Raw genomic sequence first — 17,734 nt, 5'->3', positions numbered from 1 at the left:
CTCCCTGCCCTGGGAAGCACAGAGCCTGGCTGGGGGTGGGCGCAGGGTGGGGCCCTTGGCCTTTCCGTTCACCCCACTCTCCCAGGCTCCATGTGATGCAGCTCTCCTGCCTTCCCCGCCCCTGATGCTTAGAAAGGCTCCCGTGAGGTTCCTCTCACATTTTCATTAATTTCTATTGAATAATTAAAACCAGGAAATTAATACTTTCAACCTAAGCCCAAATTGCAACATGTGCACTTTTCATAATTGTCATTCCACTGGGGCATTAAACATGCGAGGGAGCCCTCCTTCCCCAGAGACAGAGGGGACGAAGCGACATCCTGGGGCTCCGAGACAGTGCTTGGCTCGGCTGTGCACTCTGTCGGGCTTTTGGATGGATGGGTGATGGGTGGTGGGTGGGTGGGTGGGTGGATGGGTGGATGGATGGGTGGGTGGGTGGATGGATGGATGGGTGGTGGGTGGGTGGATGGATGGGTGGATGGGTGGGTGGGTGGATGGATGCGTGGGTGGATGGGTGGGTGGATGGGTGGTGGGTGGATGGATGGATGGGTGGGTGGGTGGATGGATGGGTGGGTGGGTGGGTGGGTGGATGGATGGATGGGTGGTGGGTGGGTGGATGGGTGGTGGGTGGACGCACAGGTAGGTGGGTGATCTTTGGGCTGCACCCTAAGCCCCACGATGAGGCCCCTCTTCCCGCCTTCCCAGGCCCGACCCGCAAAGTGGGGGTCTGAGGAAGGTGCGGGGTGTGGGGAGCCCTGCCCTGGGCCACAGCTTTGCGCTTCAAAGTTTAAAATGTGTCACTTTTAATTACGTCTGAGTGCCCTGTACCCTGAGGCTTTCTGTGTAAACGGCTCTCAATAAACACAGCTTATTCATTAATTATTATTAATTATTTCCTTGAGCAGCAGCGAGGGGAGGCAGGGCCCGCGCAGCCCCAGTCAGCTGCCAAACCCAGGATGAGTGGGGCGCTGAGGGCCCGGGAGGGGGTGCAGAAAGGAAGCAGAGGGCGGGGTGAGGGCCACACTGTCAAACAGCAAGCCCTCCACGCGGGTGAGACGCCCCTGCGGAGGGCCCCCCATCGGTGGCAGGTCTCCCCAAAACACAACGCACATGAGACATCAAAAGCCTGGATTTGTTGCACAGGCCAATTTCTGAGGCGCAAACACTCCCCCCACCCCCGTTCAAGACACCAACACTGTAACCCCCACTTATAAAAACTCCTGGGAATCTAACACGCGGGGCCTTGGGCCTGAGGTGGGAGCTGGACTCCTGCCTGGAGCCAGGCCTCTTCTGGACCCTGGCCTCGGGGACAGGATGGGGCAGGAAACACCCTTTGGCACAGAGACGAGAAGTACAAGGGGATCCTGGCTGGGCAGGTTCCAGGATTGATGAAAAGCAAGCGTCACCAGACCCGGGAAGCCGGGGGTTCCCCACAGGCTCAGGCCCTGGACACTAGTGTTCAGGACACGGGCACCAGGGGCGGGGGGGAGGGGGGGAGAGACTGTGTACCTTGGCCAAGCGCTGCACCACGCGCTGTGCTGTGCGAGGGTTTGTGGGATGGACGAGGGGCCGTGGGGGAACACGATGGGACATGGGGAGCCCTGAATCCAGCCGAGGTCGGGAGTTTGCCATCTGCCCCCCTCCACCTCCCCTGCTGAGGTCCCCGCAATACACAGGCACAGGGAGCGGTTCTGAGGGACCAGGCAGGTCTAGGGTCAGAGGACAGAGCCTCAGGGTGTCTCATGCAGCCCCCAGCCGGAAGTACTCCCAGCGCTCCAAAACCCAAAGCCCAGTCCCCCCCCCCAGCCCTGGGACCCCCACTGGAGAAGACCCCCCCCAAGGCTCTTGAAGGAAGAGGTGGCAGATGGTCAGGCTGGGCGGCCAGGGCAGCTGGGGGAGCAGGGAATGATCCCAGGAGGGCAAGTGTCCTCTGTTGGGTTTGCTGCACAAACAAGTCAGCTGCCCTGTTTCTCCATATTCATGAGTCTCAAGCCCAATATGCAAATATATGCAGAAGTCAAGCTGGGGCTGAGCTATTTTTAGCAGAGGCAGAGGCGGTGATCAAGGCTGAATCCAGCGGGAGGTGTGTGGGGACCACCCCCTTCTGCTGGGAGCACCCCCTTCTGCTGGGATCACCTGGTGCTGCTCCCGGGTACCCCGAGGGCCCGTGCCTGGGAGGATATTTGGGGGGTAGGGGTGGGGTTACCGATGTGATCTCCAGTGGGTCTGAATCCCTGGGACCCAGCGTTCTGTCTCCTTGGGGGTTTTATTGAGAAGGCTCCACGTTTTTCTGGGAAAAGGTGGACTGAGCTGCGTGCAGGCCGGTGGCCACTGGGCTCGGGACTCCCTGGACACAGCTGAGCCCTGGGGGCTATTATCTTTACAGATATGATTCTCTCACAGCTCTGGAGGCCAGACGTCTGAGATGGAGGGCGGGCCGGCCGAGCTCCCCAGTCTAGGGGAGGGGAGGCCCCTTCCCGCCAATTCCAGCTCCTGGTGCTGCCGGCACCCTTCCTGACCCCTGCCTGTGGCTGCACCCCTCCAAGCTCGGCCCGCGTCTCCACGTGGCCTCCTCCGCGTGTCTGTGCCCCACTTCTGCTCTTACCAGGATGCCAGTCATCGGGCTCCGGGTCCGCCCACACCCAGCGGCCCATCTTCACTGCGTCTGCAAAGGCTCTTCCATATCAGCTCACCGCAGGGGACACAGTTCAACCCCCAACCCCTGCCACCTCCGCTGCCCAACGATAAGCCGCCCACCAGCCGCTCGGCTGGCGATGACCTCCGGCCCAGGGGTCAGGATGTCTGGTGTCTGGTCTGGGCAGCGACAGGCTGGGAACTGCTCTCCCCGGAGCCTCACTGTCCTCACCCGCCAGGAAGGCGTAGGAGCCCTGGACCTAGAGGCACCCGGAGGCCACCTGGAGGCCCCTGGGGGCAGACCTGAGGTCCGCGGCCCGTAGCTCCGTTCCGTTACTGAACACTCACATCCCAGCTCACCACACTTCACACCTGACATCGATGCACCCTCAGCCCCCGCGTGCCGGGATCACCTTCCTTATTTCACAGGAGAAACACGAGAACCAAAGGGCGGGTCCTGCGGAGCAGGTTGGAGTTCTGAGGGGCCTTTGGAGTCAACCAAAGGGAGGGGCAGATGCGGTGCCAGGCGGAAGGGAGGGCAAGTCGGCCAGGCCCAGCCCCAGCTAAGAGACAAAGCAGAGTCCGTCCGGCGGCTGCCCAGGCCTCCCAGCCGCCCAGCCTCCCAGGAGGCCCCGCGCCTCTGCAGCCCTCCCTCCCACCTCCCGGTTCTGGGAAGGGCGCTTGTCCACAGCCTCCGCACCCTCTCCTGCCCGTGAGCTCCCACAGAGCTGTGTGTGCGTGCGTGCTCCTTGCCCCAGGCCCAGCTGGCGCCCGCCTCTTCCCTCCTCATCCCCAGGCTCATCAGCAGCTGCGGCCTCCCCGCCTGGGCTGTGGGAGCACCTCTGGCCTGGGGCCTGAGTGGGCGTGGGAGGGACAGGCCTCAAAGGCCCCTGCAGCCGGTCCCCAGATCCCTGGGATCAGAGGTGCTGCCAGGCGCTGCCCCTAGAGGCCCTGGCGCCATGCTTTTCAGAACCTCTGATGCACGGGCCCACGCGGACGCTGGCTGGATGGGTCAGGGCAGTGGGTGGGGGTGGCCGAGGCTCCCAGGTATTTGCCATGGCTGTTCCCTCACCTGTAAGGGGGAGGGGGAGGCGCCTGCGGTTTCCTTGGTTTGCGGTGGGGGGCGGTGGGGGGTGGGGGGGGGAGTTGCTGAAGTGAGGCGGCCACTTGGGTTTCGGGAGGAAGGGCTGGAGGACCCCTCCCGCCACCTTCTGGCTTGTATCTGGGCGCGGGTCAGACTCCTCTCTCTCCTGCTACCAGCCTGCTTCTGCCCCCTCCGCCCCTGCACCCCACTCACTTCATTAAGAGTCTAAGACAGGAGGCAGGGCCCTCCTCTGGGCAGCCTGCCGCAAAGCCCCAGCCTCGATGATGTGGAGCAGGGACGGGGGGGTGGGGGGGGGCTCCCGCTGGGCGTTCCCAGCCCCTCGCTCCCCCAGCCCCTCGCGTCCCAGAAAAGATGAGAAACAGCAGGCTCCTCCTCTGCACCTCACATCCCAATAAAATATTTATTATTTCAAGAAATAAATCTTTAAAAAAGAGAGAGAAGAGAGTCTCTATTGCTTTCCCTCGAAGGTCAGGTCCTTGGTGACTGGAGTGTCTGCGGCTGCAGGGCGGCCGGGCTGGGAGAGGGTCCGGATGGGAGGCACCTGCGGCAGCCGAGGCCGCTCCTCCCGACTCTCAGGGCCCGGGCCGCCTCCAAGGCCGGTGGCGGGGCAGCCCAGGAGGGCGGCCGGGTGGCCCAGGGAGGGAGGGGGTTATACACAGGATGGGGTGGCAGTGTTTCTGGGGGCCTGGGCGGGGCAGGCATGCTGCACGGGGTGCACAGGTGATCCGAGATGGCTGGAAGCTGGAGGGACACGGACACAGCACTGATGGGTGGGGGCCTGGGCATCCAGGGCCTGGGCCAGGGGTGTGATGGGCAGAAGCTCCGTCTGAGCCTGCGCCTGCAGTGGATGCTGGGAAGGGGCCAGCACCGTGCTCAGAGGCTGGGGGGGGCGGGGGGGCAACAGGCCAGGGCCGGCGGGCCTGGGCCAGGGGTGTGATGGGCAGAAGCTCGGCCCGAGCCTGCGCCTGCAGTGGATGCTGGGAAGGGACCAGCACCATGCTCAGAGGCTGGGGGGGGTGGGGAACAGGCCGGGGCCGGAATGGCAGTCATGCCAGGGGGGCTCAGGAGAAGCCCCAAGTGCAGAGAACGGAACAAGCAGGAGGGGGACGCTGTTCCACCCGCCCGAGGGGTCCCTGCGCCTCCAACAGTGGCCCGTGCAGCAGGGACAGGTGTGGGAGAGGGGCGGGGCAAGGACTGGGTCCCTCCGCCTGGCCTCCCCAGTCCCCTGCCCCTTCTGGCCACACCCCAAACTCCTCCACAGGGACAAGGCCGACGCCCCTCCCGGGACCCCTGCTCCCGGCCTTGTGCAGCGAGAGGCTCCGTCCTGGGCCCAGGACCCTCTCTCCACCTGTCAGGTCTGGCCTTGCACTCAGCGAGGGGCTCCTGCCCCTGCTCCTGGCCGGGACCCTCTGGCAGCCCCACAGCCGGTTGGCCTCGCTGCCGCCATGAGCCCCTGGATGAGGAGGAGGGGCCGCCCCCCGCGGCCTGGCACTCGCCTGCTCGGCCCACCCCAGGCCGAGGGAGGAAGCCCAGCTTGGGGGGGGGGGGTGTCGCTGGAGCTCGGAATCTGCTGGTGCTTCTCGGCGCAGGGGGCCGCGGCGCCCTCACAGGCAGTCCCGGCACAGGGCCACCTGGCCCTTGCGGAAGTCCCGGCAGGGGCAGAGCCGTTGGTACTTGGCGCTGGCGCCCGCGCAGCTGAAGAGCAGCGGCTCCTTCTGCAGGAGGCACTCCTGGCCGGGCTGGGCGAAGGCCGGGTACAGGTGGTTCATCTCCCACTCGGTGCTGGCGCAGGGCACCTGCAGCCTGCGGGCACCAGGGCGGCAGCACTCAGCGGGCAGGAGCAGAACGCCCAGCGGGTCCTGCCCACCTCCCCACCCCCGGCTGGCCCAGCCCAAACTGGGGAAGAATTTTCTAGGAGGTGCCAGGACAGACCTTGGCCCTCGGCTCCTTCTCCCACCTGCTCGGAGAGAGGGGAGGGGCCAGGAGGGTGGGCCTGGCTGATCCATCAGGGAGAGCCTGGGGAAGATGCTGGGGGGGCGGGGGGACTGGACAGGGAGCTTCCATCAGTGTCTTGGGGCTGAGGCTCTGCCGGGAGTGTGGGGCTTTGATGGACACCTGCCTGGAAAGTCCCTTGGGATCCTCCCTGACTCACTGAAGGTGTCCCCTTCACCCACTGCTGCCAGCTGGGCTGGATGGGGTTCTGGGAGTGAGCCTGGCTGGGCTGGATGGGGTTCTGGGAGTGAGCCTGGCTGGGCTGGATGGGGGTTCTGGGAGTGAGCCTGGCTGGGCTGGATGGGGTTCTGGGAGTGAGCCTGGCTGGGCTGGATGGGGTTCTGGGAGTGAGCCTGGCTGGGCTGGATGGGGGTTCTGGGAGTGAGCCTGGCTGGGCTGGATGGGGTTCTGGGAGTGAGCCTGGCTGGGCTGGATGGGGTTCTGGGAGTGAGCCTGGCTGGGCTGGATGGGGTTCTGGGAGTGAGCCTGGCTGGGAGTGAGCCTGGCTGGGCTGGATGGGGTTCTGGGAGTGAGCCTGGCTGGGCTGGATGGGGTTCTGGGAGTGAGCCTGGCTGGGCTGGATGGGGTTCTGGGAGTGAGCCTGGCTGGGCTGGATGGGGTTCTGGGAGTGAGCCTGGCTGGGCTGGATGGGGTTCTGGGAGTGAGCCTGGCTGGGCTGGATGGGGTTCTGGGAGTGAGCCTGGCTGGGCTGGATGGGGGTTCTGGGAGTGAGCCTGGCTGGGCTGGATGGGGGTTCTGGGAGTGAGCCTGGCTGGGAGAGGGGGGTTCTGGGAGTGAGCCTGGCTGGGTGGAAGAAGGGGCTGGTGGCTCACTCACTTCTGGAAGGCGTCCTGGCTGTTGAGGAAGGGGAAGAAGGAGGGCTCGCAGACCAGCCCGCGGTCCAGGCAGGCGTCCGTGCAGGCCCTGCCCGCGGCAGCCAGCCAGGCCCGGAGGGAGTGCGCTGGGGGCCAGGCCCCGGGGGCCAGGCTGGAGTTCCGGGCCCATTCGAGGTGGGTGGCGTTGGGGGCCAGGACCAAGGGGCTCTTCGGGACTCCAGCCCCTGCTGGGGCGGGGCCTGGGGCTGCACAGAAGTCCTGCCAGGAGACAGCAGTGTGAGAGGGCAGCAGGCCACGGAGCCACGGGCTGACACGTGGGTGCTGGCAAACCCATCATCATGCTCGCATCACCATCAGGGCTAGCTAATGCCAGTGGCCTTCCGGGCGTCATTTCATTTACCCTCGCAGCAGCCCCACCGGGTGGGTACTGATCTGTCTCTAGGGAGGGTGGGAGGGAGGCCCCGGAGGTCAGGGAACCCACCCGGGGCCTCAGGCCTGGCCTCTGACAGTAATACTGACCCCACCCCGCGGCCCCCCACCCCCACCGGCTGTGCCAGGAAGGAAGGAGACAGATGGACGGACTGGGGAAGGACAGGGAGTTAAATGGACGCAGCACCCTGGATGGGTGGCCTCCTCAGGCAGTGCTGGCCGGCGCCCTCCTCTGGTGGGATGGGGTGTCGGGGGGAGAGAGCAGAGGCCCCCTACCTGGTGCTGGATGTAGGCGTGGATTCGCTCCAGCATCCCCTCACAGGTGTACTCATAGGGCAGGTAAGGGTCTACCTGTGGGACAGACAGGCAGACAGGGGGCAGGAGACCTGGTGCCAGGGCCCGGCCATGCTCAGCACTGGGAGCGGAGACCTGGCCCGTCTGCTCTGACTCCCTGCTCCTCAGGGCACCCCCCAGGGCTCCCCGGGGCTCAGGACCTAGGAGACCCAGGCCAGGCCCTCCCTCCCACGCTGGTCCCAGCCTCACTGAGCTTCCTCCTTCCAGTCATGCCAACGCTCCATCCGGTCACGGGCCCTGACGCCTCTTCCCACGGCCAACCCAGGCCGTCCACCCTCCCCTCAGGCGACACCGCCTCCAGGATGCCACCCGAGCGCCACCCCACCCGGGACAGGCCCAGGCCCACTGTCCTTCGTGACCCCCAGACCCCCAGCGCCTGGGTCCTCGTTTCTTTTCTTTCCTTTTTGGTTTGTTACTCCTCACCCACGGCTGTTTTTCCATTGATTTTTAGAGAAGGGATTCCCCCCCACATGCTCTGCCTGCTCCCGGCAAACCCGGGCCACGTGGTGATGCAAAGTCCCCTGCCAGCCAGCCGAGTCCCACCGGCCGCGGACCTCCTGCCAGAGACGGCAACAGCCGGGGAGGGTCACCCATGGGGTGTAATTACAGGCGTGGCCGGTGCCGGTCCTGCCGGGAATATCGGCTGCAACAGTGAGAGGGGAGGCAGCAGGAGGCAGGCGCCCACAGGGCTTCCCGTCCCCTCACCTTGAATGGCCTCATCTGGACGGACAGGTGCCAACGGGCAAACCCACTGAGGCCGAGAGGTGACTGAAGGCCCCCCCCCCAGCCCCGGAGTGGGGGCCAGCAGGCTGGGGCCTCAGGTCTCCCTCACCCGTGCTCCTCACCCTCACACACGCCGGTGAGGGGGGCTCCGCGGTCACACCCGCCAACCCGGCCTGGGAGTTGGAATTCACCAGGAGGGCATCGCTTCCCAATGACAGTGCAGACGGGCACGCGCTGGCGGTGCCGATGGGGCTGAGGCTCACCTGGGTCCTCATGATGGCCTTGAGGGCGGCCTCGAACTCCTCCGAGTTGTTGTAGTCCACGGTCCACACGTGGGGCCTGCCGATGAAGCTCTCGGCGTACGGGTGCTGCGAGAACACCTGGCGGGCAGGGGCAGCGGGTGTGCGGTGCCAGCGCCCCGCCCACCGGTCCCAGCGCCCCTTGGCTCCACGCCTCGGTCTCCCTCTTCCAGGCCCTGCAGGCTCCCCGTCTCAGACCCTCAGAGGGGGGCCTGGGTCCCCCCACTCACCTCCCTGGAGGTGGGCTTGCCTCGGAAGAACTCGTGGTTGAGGGAGCTGTGGGGCGGGCTGAAGCGGGACTGCAGGAAGACACAGCCGTTGGCAATGGCCTCCAGGGGGGCGGGGCCCTCGTAGGGGAAGCCGAACCCGATGAAGAGCTGAAGAGCGAGGTGGTGGGCCGTCAGGGAAGGCCAGGACCACACGCGGCCCCGGGAAGCAGGGGCGAGGTCGGGGTTGGGACGTTCACTCACTCACAGGAGGCAATGGGGGTGGGGACGGGGCGGGGGGGGGCGGGGAAGAGAGCTCAGCCCAGCAGGTGTGGCTCAGGGGCTGAGCATCGAAGGTCACGGTTCCATTCCCGGTCAGGGCACGTGCCCAGGTTACAGGCCTGATCCCGTGTGGAGCGTGCAGGAGGCAGCCGATGCATGATTCTCTCTCATCATTGATGCTTCTCTCTCTCTCTCCCTCTCCCTTCCTCTCTGAATTAAAAAAAAGGACAGCCCAGCCCAGCTGGGTGCCGCCCCCCGCCCCCCCCCCCAGGCCTCGGCTTCCCCATCTGTGAAGCGAGGAGGCAGGTGAGGCGGTATTGGTGGCTCCGCTGCTCTGACAGCTGCTTCTGCAGGGAGGGGAAACGGCCCCGAGTCTAGGAGGCGTCAGACCCCACCTCAGCTGCCCCCAAAGGACCGTGACCATTCACCCCGCAAACAGGAACCCCGCACTCACTCCTGCCAGGAGCGCCCGGGCTGAGTCCCGCAGGCGCCGGAGGATGACTGAACCGACGGGGCTGCCCCGCGAGGCTGTCCAGGCTGCTCGCTGCACAAAGCGCCCTTCCCCCAACAACACGTGTGCCCCCCGTGAGCACAGAGCCAGCCGGCCGTCCACGCTGGGGGCCCCGCGGGGTGGCCGGCACCCCCGTGCCCGCGGCCGGGCTCACCTTCGCCTTGCGCAGCAGCTGCTGGAACTCGGGCTGCGGCAAGAGGCCGTGGTTCTTGACGAAGGCGGGGACCTCGGGGGGCCGCTGGCTCTCGTAGAACACGGTGCCGTGGACCTCCATGTGTTGACTCAGGATGCTCAGGACCTTCTCCTTCCCCTGGGGGACGAGGGGGAGGTGGGGGCCCCGCCCTGCCCCCCCGGGAGGCGGGGCAGCAGGAGGGAGAGCCCTGGTCTGGCAGCGGGAGGTGTGGGCCAGTCTTCGGTCGGCGGCCGCTCACCAGCTGTGCGGCCCTGGCACAGCCTCTCTCCTCTCTGCCCTCAACCCTCTGAGTCACTGTTCGCTGAAGCTCATCCCAACCACCACCGTGTGAGGGTCATTCCACAGAACAACCACGTGATGCGCAGGGGGAGGAGGGGCGGGAGGAGGAGGGAGCACGCGGCGTACAGTCCTACCTGGAGCTGCCTCATGGCCAGGGGGGCAGAGAAAAGAGGAGAGAGAGCAGGTCAGTGATGGGCGAGCAGGCAGCCTCCCCACCGGCAGCGCTTCTCCGGGACCCCGCCCTGAAAGTGGGGTGCCAATCCCTGGACCTCTCCCACCTTCTCCACGGCCTCCCGTCCCACAGAACCCCCGAGTCTCGCCTAAGCCCCCTTCGCCATCCCAGGGAGGGGGGAGGGTGAAGTCACAGACCTCGGTCTGAGTTTGGGGCAGAGCAGGGACAGGAGGGGGGCAAGGGGCCAGCCCCAGCCAGGCTTTCCCCACGGGCCGTCGGGGGCAGGTGGGAGCGGGTCCGGGGGGGCCGCTCGGGGCAGGCGGGCGGGGCGCACCTTCCAGATGCTGGCCTCCTTGCCGTACACCACGGCCATGTTGCTGGCCTTGCCGGCCTTGATGAGCTGCTTCTCCGTCTCGTTCAGCTCCTCGGACACGAAGCCCATGAAGGAGTTGTCGGGGGTGTGAGCTGCAGTCAGAGCGCGGCCAGGAGGGCGTCACCCGACGGCCAGGGACACGCCAGGGTCTCCCAGGGCCGCCCACTTGGCAGGGATGGGAGGGGCTGGGGGTGGAAGGTCTTGTGGGGAGAGGGGGGAGGTCACCCATCCACTGTCCCTCTGCCTGGGGTGCCCGCCTCCCCTTTCTGGGGTGAGGAATCTACTCAGCCTTCAGAGCCCCACTCCCAGGAGCCTTCGTGGGGCCCTCCCTTCGAGGCCCGCCCACTGGTCAGGTCTGTTAGAGCGAGGAGCGTGCTCTGACTTCCTTGTCCCCAAGCCCAGAGCCCAGAGCCCAGAGCCCGGAGCCCAGGGCCGGCGACACGCTTGAGCTCCCGCCGCAATTCCTCGCCGCTGGAGCGCGTCCCTGACTGTGTCTGCGGCCAGGGGTGGCCATGTAGGCACAGCGCCATCGTCCGCAAGGGCACGGGCCCCTCCCTCCCGCACAGGGGAGCTTGAGTGGAACAGCTATGGAGCCCGTGAAATCCATGCTGCCCTCCAGGGCGAGGCTGTGGCCTCCCCACAACCCTGACGCCAAACACCCCATGTCGTAGGTTCAGATGCATGTTGGCACATGCTGGCCTTTCATCAAACGTGTAGACTGAATGTCGTGTTTCTAACCTCACCCCCGGCCCACAAAAAGCCGTAATCAGTATCTGGTGCATCTGAGAGGAGGGGATGGTTTGCTGTCGAAGGGCCCAGAAAGCCCACGGACCCTGGGCTGACGCTCCGACCACTGTCCGGCGAGGCGCTTGCTGGTTACAGGACAACACAGCTGTCCCGGGAGCGTCAGCCGCTAGAAGGTGGGGTCTGGAGTCATTTCTGTGATGTCTCAGGAGGCTCTGCCCAATCAGGGAGAGGTCCCAGGAGGGTGGACCAGACCCGCCCCGGCCCCATTGGCCAGCCCAGCCCCCTCCTCTCTCCCTCCCCTCTGGCTCCAGCCGGGGCTGCCACCCAGGCCTCTCCCTGATCCACTCCTCCCTATTCTCTGAGCTGAAGACTCAATCCCTCATTCCGCCCCCTCCCCCAGGAGGGGCAGGCTTAGGACCCACTGGGCATGGGACAGGAAGTACTGCAACCAATGAAAATAACAGGGAGCTGTGGGGCGGGCAGGGGTGAGGCCAGGGCAAGGGGCAGGCGGGGAAGGGGGGCGGGGCGGGCAGCCAGCCTCCCAGCTGGCTCAGGGGGAACTGACCGGCCTGATGGGGAAGGAGGGTGGCTTGTGACTTGCTCCCTGCACTTGGTATGTCATTAAAGCCGCACGCCTCTCTGGTTTTTGGTTTTTTCTCTCTTTAATGTATTCAACCAATTAACATGTTCTGAGGACCTCACGGGCTTTAGGGAAATAAAGATAAATTAGCCAGTGGCCCCTTTTTTAGTGATTCATAATCTATCAGCGGAAGTAAATGCATTTGCAAATAACTCTCATATAATTCAATATAGGCTTTAACTGAATTAGGTGTATTTAAGAGTTCTAAAAACATTCTGCCTGGACTAAGAGACCAGGGGATCACTGAAAGTGATGGCAAAGAGGAAACATTTGACTTGGGGTTTTGGAGGATGAGTAGGAGTTTGCCAGGTCTGGACCTCCACATCCAGAGGGCTCCACCCCAGGACAAGTCCTTACTTTGTCCATGTAGGTTATTACAGAAGCCTCTTAACCCATCCCCTGCTTCCCTCTCGTGTGCCATTGCTCCTTTGGTCATCGGAAGTCGGCCAGAATAATAATGTGCCTCAAAAAACCTTTTCTCGCCCGGCCGGTGTGGCTCAGTGGTTGAGCACCGACCTATGAATCAGGAGGTCATGGTTCAATTCTGGTCAGGGCACATGCCAGGGTTGTGGGCTCCATCCTCAGTGGGGGGTTGGGGGCGGTGTGCAGAAGGCAGCTGATCCATGATTCTCGCTCATCACTAATGTTCCTATCTCTCTCTCCCTCTCCCTTCCTCTCTCTGAATCAATTTTTAAAATTAGTTAAATTTTTTTTTAATTAACAAAAACCAAAAACCTTTTCTCCAGGACATTTCCTACCTCAAGAACCCGCAGCGAACCTGGAATTACAGGACCCAATGTGAACTAGGAACCTGTGCTCAAAGGCCCCTCCCCTCTGCCCCTGGCCTCCTGGCCTCTTACCGGCCTCATGGCTCACAGCTTCCCTTCTAAGGGAGGACATGGCCCAGGGCCCTCGGCTGTCACAATTGCTGTTCCCACCACTTCCTTTCCCTCCAGCATCTGCTCCTCGGACCCACCCCCGTCACTCACTCTCCTGGGAGCCCCCGTGCCCAGGTGACCTGTGAGGACAGTCCCCCTCCTCTCGGGTGAGCCTTGCGATGGGCCTGGGGAGGCGTCTGTGTGCCCTCACCTGGCACGCCCTGCCTCTCCGGCCTCAGTTTCCTCATCTGGGCCCCAAGGAACGTTCCCGCCTTCCAACCATGTGGGATCCAATCAAGCCAAGACATAGGGACCCAGAAGCCACGCCTGCTCTGACAGCGCAGCCTGGGACCCGGAGGGCACGCCCGGGAAGGCCCCCGGCACCCGGAAGAGATGCGTGTGGACAGGAGAAATAAAGACCAGCTGCTTTCCTTCTGGCAAGTTCCTCGGGACCCTGCTCAGAACCCGCCTGCTCTTAACTGAGACCAGTCCTGGCGAGGGCGCTGCCGGGCTCTGACCCCGAGCCCCCACCAAGCCGCAAATCAGACGCGTGAGATGCTGCTGGAGGCAGGTACCCGCGCCCATTCCAGTGACAGCCAGTAGCCTCCCGGCAAGAAGGAAGTGACCCTTCCACGCCGCCAGGGCCACAGCCCCCTCCGCGCCCCCCCCCCCCCCCCCCCGGCCTGGGCAGGCAGAGAGCTGCCCTGAACGGCCAGGAACAGGTTCATTCGCTCCCACGCGCTGCGGTGAAGAGGGCAGTCAGGGCGTCCATGGCTTAGTCTCACTAAAAACAGCTCAGCTCAGCTCAGCTCTCAGCGCCTTGGTTGCCTGACGCCCAGATCCGAGGGTTCCCACACACGGGGGCCCCGCCGCTACCCACAGCCTCGCTGCCCATTGTGCCCTGGGCGGAGCTCTTGCATTCCAGAACCTGCCAGTCCCTTCCACGTCCATTTCAGTCCGTTTCACTACATCCGTTCCCTCCGCTTAGGGAAGCCTGACTGTCCCGCCCTTCACCGCCCAGGCCTCGCTCTGGAAGGCCCCCGAGGGCAAGGCCAGGCCCTGCCGGTGTCAGAAAGGTCCCCACGGTTCCCCAAATCCGGGCTGCTCCCTCCCCGCTCCGTCTCTGGCTCACACATTTGCTGGAAGGGGAGCGAGGCTCTCCTGGAGGAGGCTGGCCTGGCATGTGCCCCCGGCACCGGGGAAGGAGGAGAGCCTGCCTCCCGGATGCCATGGCAGGAACCACGAGAGCCCCATCTCCCCCCCACCCCCCACCGCCCCGCGGCCGGGACACTCACGGAACATGGTCATGAACTGCTTGGGGTTGAGGTTCCAGTAGCCCCAGTTGGTCCGGTAGCCGTGCAGCGTGGCGTACTCCTCGTGGTTGTACGCGGGTTCCGTCCCGAAGGTGTCGATGACCCGGATCCGGCACCTGCCCCGGGGATGGGGAACCAGAATCAGCAACCTCAGGCTCTCCCTGGGCCGGGGGTGCCCCAGCCGTGGGTGGTACCGTGTGAGGTGAGAGCCTGGGCTCAGACACACAGCTGTGTGACACGGGCAGGCACCCTAACCTCTCTGGCCGCTTCCCCATCTGTCAAATGGGGATTACAACAGCCCAGTGCTCTCAGGGCTGTTGGACCGCTAACTCAGATTGTCACCTGTTACGGCTGCCCCTACGGGGCCTACGAGGGGAGGCACTGCCGGGAGTGGGGTCCCCCCCACGGTACCCCAGGGGTCCCCTGTACAATTTGCACTTTCCAGGGAGTTGGAGTCCACAGCGCTCTGCCCAGGAGCCTGCACCCCCAGGCTGTGCCTGGCCTATCCCAGCTGAGGTGCAGAGGGCGGACGGCACGCCGTGGGGCAGGCAGCGCCGCAGGTCCCCCCTCCAGTCTGGCCGCGTCAGGGGGCCCTCCCAGCTGAGCAGAGGCTCTGTCCCCACCTGAGGCTGCTCCCGGTGGCCACAGCCCCCCTCCCTCCGGCCCCCCCGGGAGTGGGCACCTGGGACTCACAGGCCTCCTTCCCGGGACCCAGGGCGGGCCACGGACTGCTGAGGCTGGCACTCCTCCCGGAGAAGGTGAGGCGGGCGGAGGAGCGGGTGTGTGGAGAGCACATTCATAATAAAAGCAATAACGCTGCCTGTCGCTTTTTTCCCTAATGAAACCGTGAGGGACCGTCCACGAGCCGGGAGCAGGCGTCATGCCTAGCCGGCTCCTGCGCTAAATTAAACCCGAGCCCGCTGTCTGCAAGACGGAGCATGGACTGGCCTTCCTGCGGGGGGAGGGGGGGTGCTGACAGCCCCCCCCACAGAGGGCCCAGCACAGGGCACTGTCCCCTTCCCCTCCCCTTCCCTCCCCTCCTGCACTTCCTCTCTGACCCTCCCTCGGCCTGCCCCCAGGAGCGGGTGCCCTGCGGGTCCCCACCCCGCCCCTCTCCCCCCTCACCGGTACTTCCTGAAGGACAGCCCCATGTGCTGCCTCATCTGCTGCAGGCCGTGGTAGTCGGTGTAGATGAGGTCGAAGGGCAGGGGCACGGTGAGCGGGCAGTTCCCGCGGCCCGGCGGCACCCCTAAGTTACTGAGAGAAGAGCCGGTCAGCGTCTGAGCCCCAGGGGACCCCCAGGCCGCAGAAACCCACCTTCCCAACCGGCCCTGTGTCTGCAGTACCTGAGCCCGCGCCCCCCCCAGATCCCACAGCCCAGGACAGGTGCGGGCAGGGAGGGCGCCGGAGGAGCCGCGCTGGCACAGGGAGGGGGCAGGGCGGCCTGCACGGCCTGCAGGTTCTTCACCCAACGAGGGGCAGGTGGGCCCGGAGGAAGGGGCGCCTTGGCTAATTCCCACACGCGTGCTCCCTGCAGGCCTGTCCGCCAGAGCGGGCCTTCTCCGTCCCTAGGAGCCACCGTGCAGCCGCAGGGTTTGGAGCGGAAGCGCCTGAACCCCCCACCCGCCTGCCTCAAGTGTAATTCTGCGCTGCTGGCTGGCACCTGGCCCCGGAGATGCCCGGCCCTGCCTGCAGGGCACCCGGCTGCCAGCTCATTCACATGAGCATTTCCATCCGGACGGAGCTGCCTCCGGGGCCGGAGCCTTGGGGTCGTCTCACTGGAGCCCGAAGGACATGGGCACAGCTGCCAGTGAAACTCCTGCCAGGACCCCCCTTGCCCACCATGCAGGGCCCCTGCCCAGCCTGCTGTCGCCCCCACCCTGCAGGGTGACAGGCTGAGACCCTCACTCAGAGTCTGTGCTGAGCCCTGAGCCAGGGGAGCGGTGTCTGCCCCTTGTGAAGCCCCCTCTCTCCTCCCCCCACAGCAGCTGCCCCCCCCCCCCAGTTCTGTGGTCCAGAAGCCTCGCTGGAAGGCGCATGAGAACCCCCGGAGCCCCTTTGGGGACCCATGAGAAGCATTCCTGGGCCCGAGGGCCAGCGCGGACCTGCTGGTGGCCTTGACCGACCCCGAATGTCCCGTGTCCGCCTCCTCCCCCACGCGGTGCTCAGGCGGATCCCCCGGACCTCTCCCGGCTAAAAATCCTCGGGTTTATTTCTCCCTGGGCCTGTGGTCCGAGGCTGGAAATAACCTCTCCAGGCAGCGCTCCAATTCTGGGACAAACGAGTCATCGCCCTCCCTCCGCTGTGGGAAGGACCTCATGGAAAAGCCTCTTACAAAGTGTGCCAGGATCGTCCGCTCCGGGTGCTCACACGCCGAGGCCGGATCCGTCTCATTTCGGGAGCCCAAGGCGGACCCTCTGCCCTGCCCAGGCCCCCTGAGCACCAGGGCACTGCCCGGCTCTCTCCCACGGCCGTGAGGACAGCAGGCCACTGCCTCTCCCCAAGCGGCCGCGGGGCTAACTGGGCATCCAACGAGCTGCTTTGGGAAGGGGGTGGGATCACCAACGAGGCCCTGAAATGCTGCCTAGGTTTTACCTATCCCTCGGCAATTTCACCGACACTTGAATTCCATTCTAAGTCCTGGGCCCATCACCCAGCCGCCTCCACGTGGCACCTCTAATTCAACCTGGTCTGAGCCCAAATTCAAGGTCTTCCCCAGGCTTTCCTCTCCTCCCGCCCTCAGAGAACGGCTGCCTGGCGCCCGGCGGCTGCTTGGGGCTGGCTCGTGCGGCCTGGTGAGCCGGTCCCGGCCACATCTGAGTGGGTTCAAACCCCAGGCCTGGCCCCGGCTGGCTCCTCAGAGTCGAGCCCAGCCGTGGGCAAACTACGGCCTGTGGGCCGTATCCGGCCCGTTTGAAATGAATAAAACTAAAAAAATAAAAGACCGTTCCCTTTTATGTAATGATGTTTACTTTGAATTTATATTAGTTCACACAAACACTCCATCCATGCTTTTGTTCCGGCCCTCCGGTCCAGTTTAAGAACCCATTGTGGCCCTCGAGTCAAAGTTTGCCCACCCCTGGTCTAGCCGGAGGCGGCTCGGTCAAGCCGGGCTGGGCGGGATGGGGTCCCTGCCTTCGTCATTCTCTGGGGACCCCTGCCGGGACTTCCCTTGGACAAACATGGAGCAACAAAAAGGCAGGATGCCGATTTCCATTGGGGCCGCGAGCGTGACAGCCCAGTTTCCGCTCCGTCCCCCTTCCTTAGACATCCTCCTCTCCAGGCCCATCGTCTGCCAGTTAAGTCAGCTAATTTCCCACTCAACCCAATCTCACTCATGAGTGGAGGAAGAGCCTGGTAATTTTTCCTCATGCCATGTCCTGTTAATGATGCTTGAAATTATGCAAATGAAATTGATGCGCACAGCCAATTCTGGGCAGGCGGGAAAGGGAAAGCTTCCTTTAAAATGCCCGCTGTGGCCTGGCCGGCGTGGCTCCGTGATTGAGCGTCAACCCATGAACCAGGAGGTCACAGTTCCATTCCCGGTCAGGGCACAGGCCCGGGTTGCGGGCTCGATCCCCAGTAGGGGGCGTGCGGGAGGCAGCCCATCAATGATTCTCGTCATTGATGTTTCCAATTCATGAGGATAACTTGGGGTGCTGCCCAGGAGGGCTCTGGCTTCTCCCTCCTCCCCAGCGAGAGCGGGCGGCTCACGGGAGGGGCTGTCTGACATCACCTCTCTCGCCCCGGAAACCAGGTGCGGACTCT

At 64.6% G+C, this 17,734-nt stretch overlaps 1 protein-coding gene across 1 annotated transcript in view; it reads right to left on the bottom strand.

Annotated features, from left to right (window-relative positions):
* Positions 1–4,114: 4,114 nt before the first annotated feature.
* MGAT5B (alpha-1,6-mannosylglycoprotein 6-beta-N-acetylglucosaminyltransferase B) overlaps positions 4,115–17,734 on the bottom strand; it is a 34,751-nt gene continuing 21,131 nt past the window's right edge. The window contains exons 9-17 of the mRNA XM_081109151.1: positions 15,092–15,223; positions 13,949–14,082; positions 10,350–10,480; positions 9,526–9,681; positions 8,603–8,749; positions 8,337–8,453; positions 7,273–7,347; positions 6,569–6,825; positions 4,115–5,542 (exon numbers count right to left, since the gene is read on the bottom strand). Coding sequence (XP_080965277.1) covers positions 5,344–5,542; positions 6,569–6,825; positions 7,273–7,347; positions 8,337–8,453; positions 8,603–8,749; positions 9,526–9,681; positions 10,350–10,480; positions 13,949–14,082; positions 15,092–15,223 — 1,348 coding nt within the window. The 3' untranslated portion in view covers positions 4,115–5,343. The remainder of the gene's footprint in view (positions 5,543–6,568; positions 6,826–7,272; positions 7,348–8,336; positions 8,454–8,602; positions 8,750–9,525; positions 9,682–10,349; positions 10,481–13,948; positions 14,083–15,091; positions 15,224–17,734) is intronic.

Source organism: Myotis nattereri, assembly GCF_964212035.1.
Source record: "Myotis nattereri genome assembly, chromosome: 16".
Classification (NCBI taxonomy): domain Eukaryota; kingdom Metazoa; phylum Chordata; class Mammalia; order Chiroptera; family Vespertilionidae; genus Myotis; species Myotis nattereri.
The sequence above is the reverse complement of the archived record's forward strand: the minus strand, read 5'-3'. Positions and strand labels throughout refer to the sequence as shown.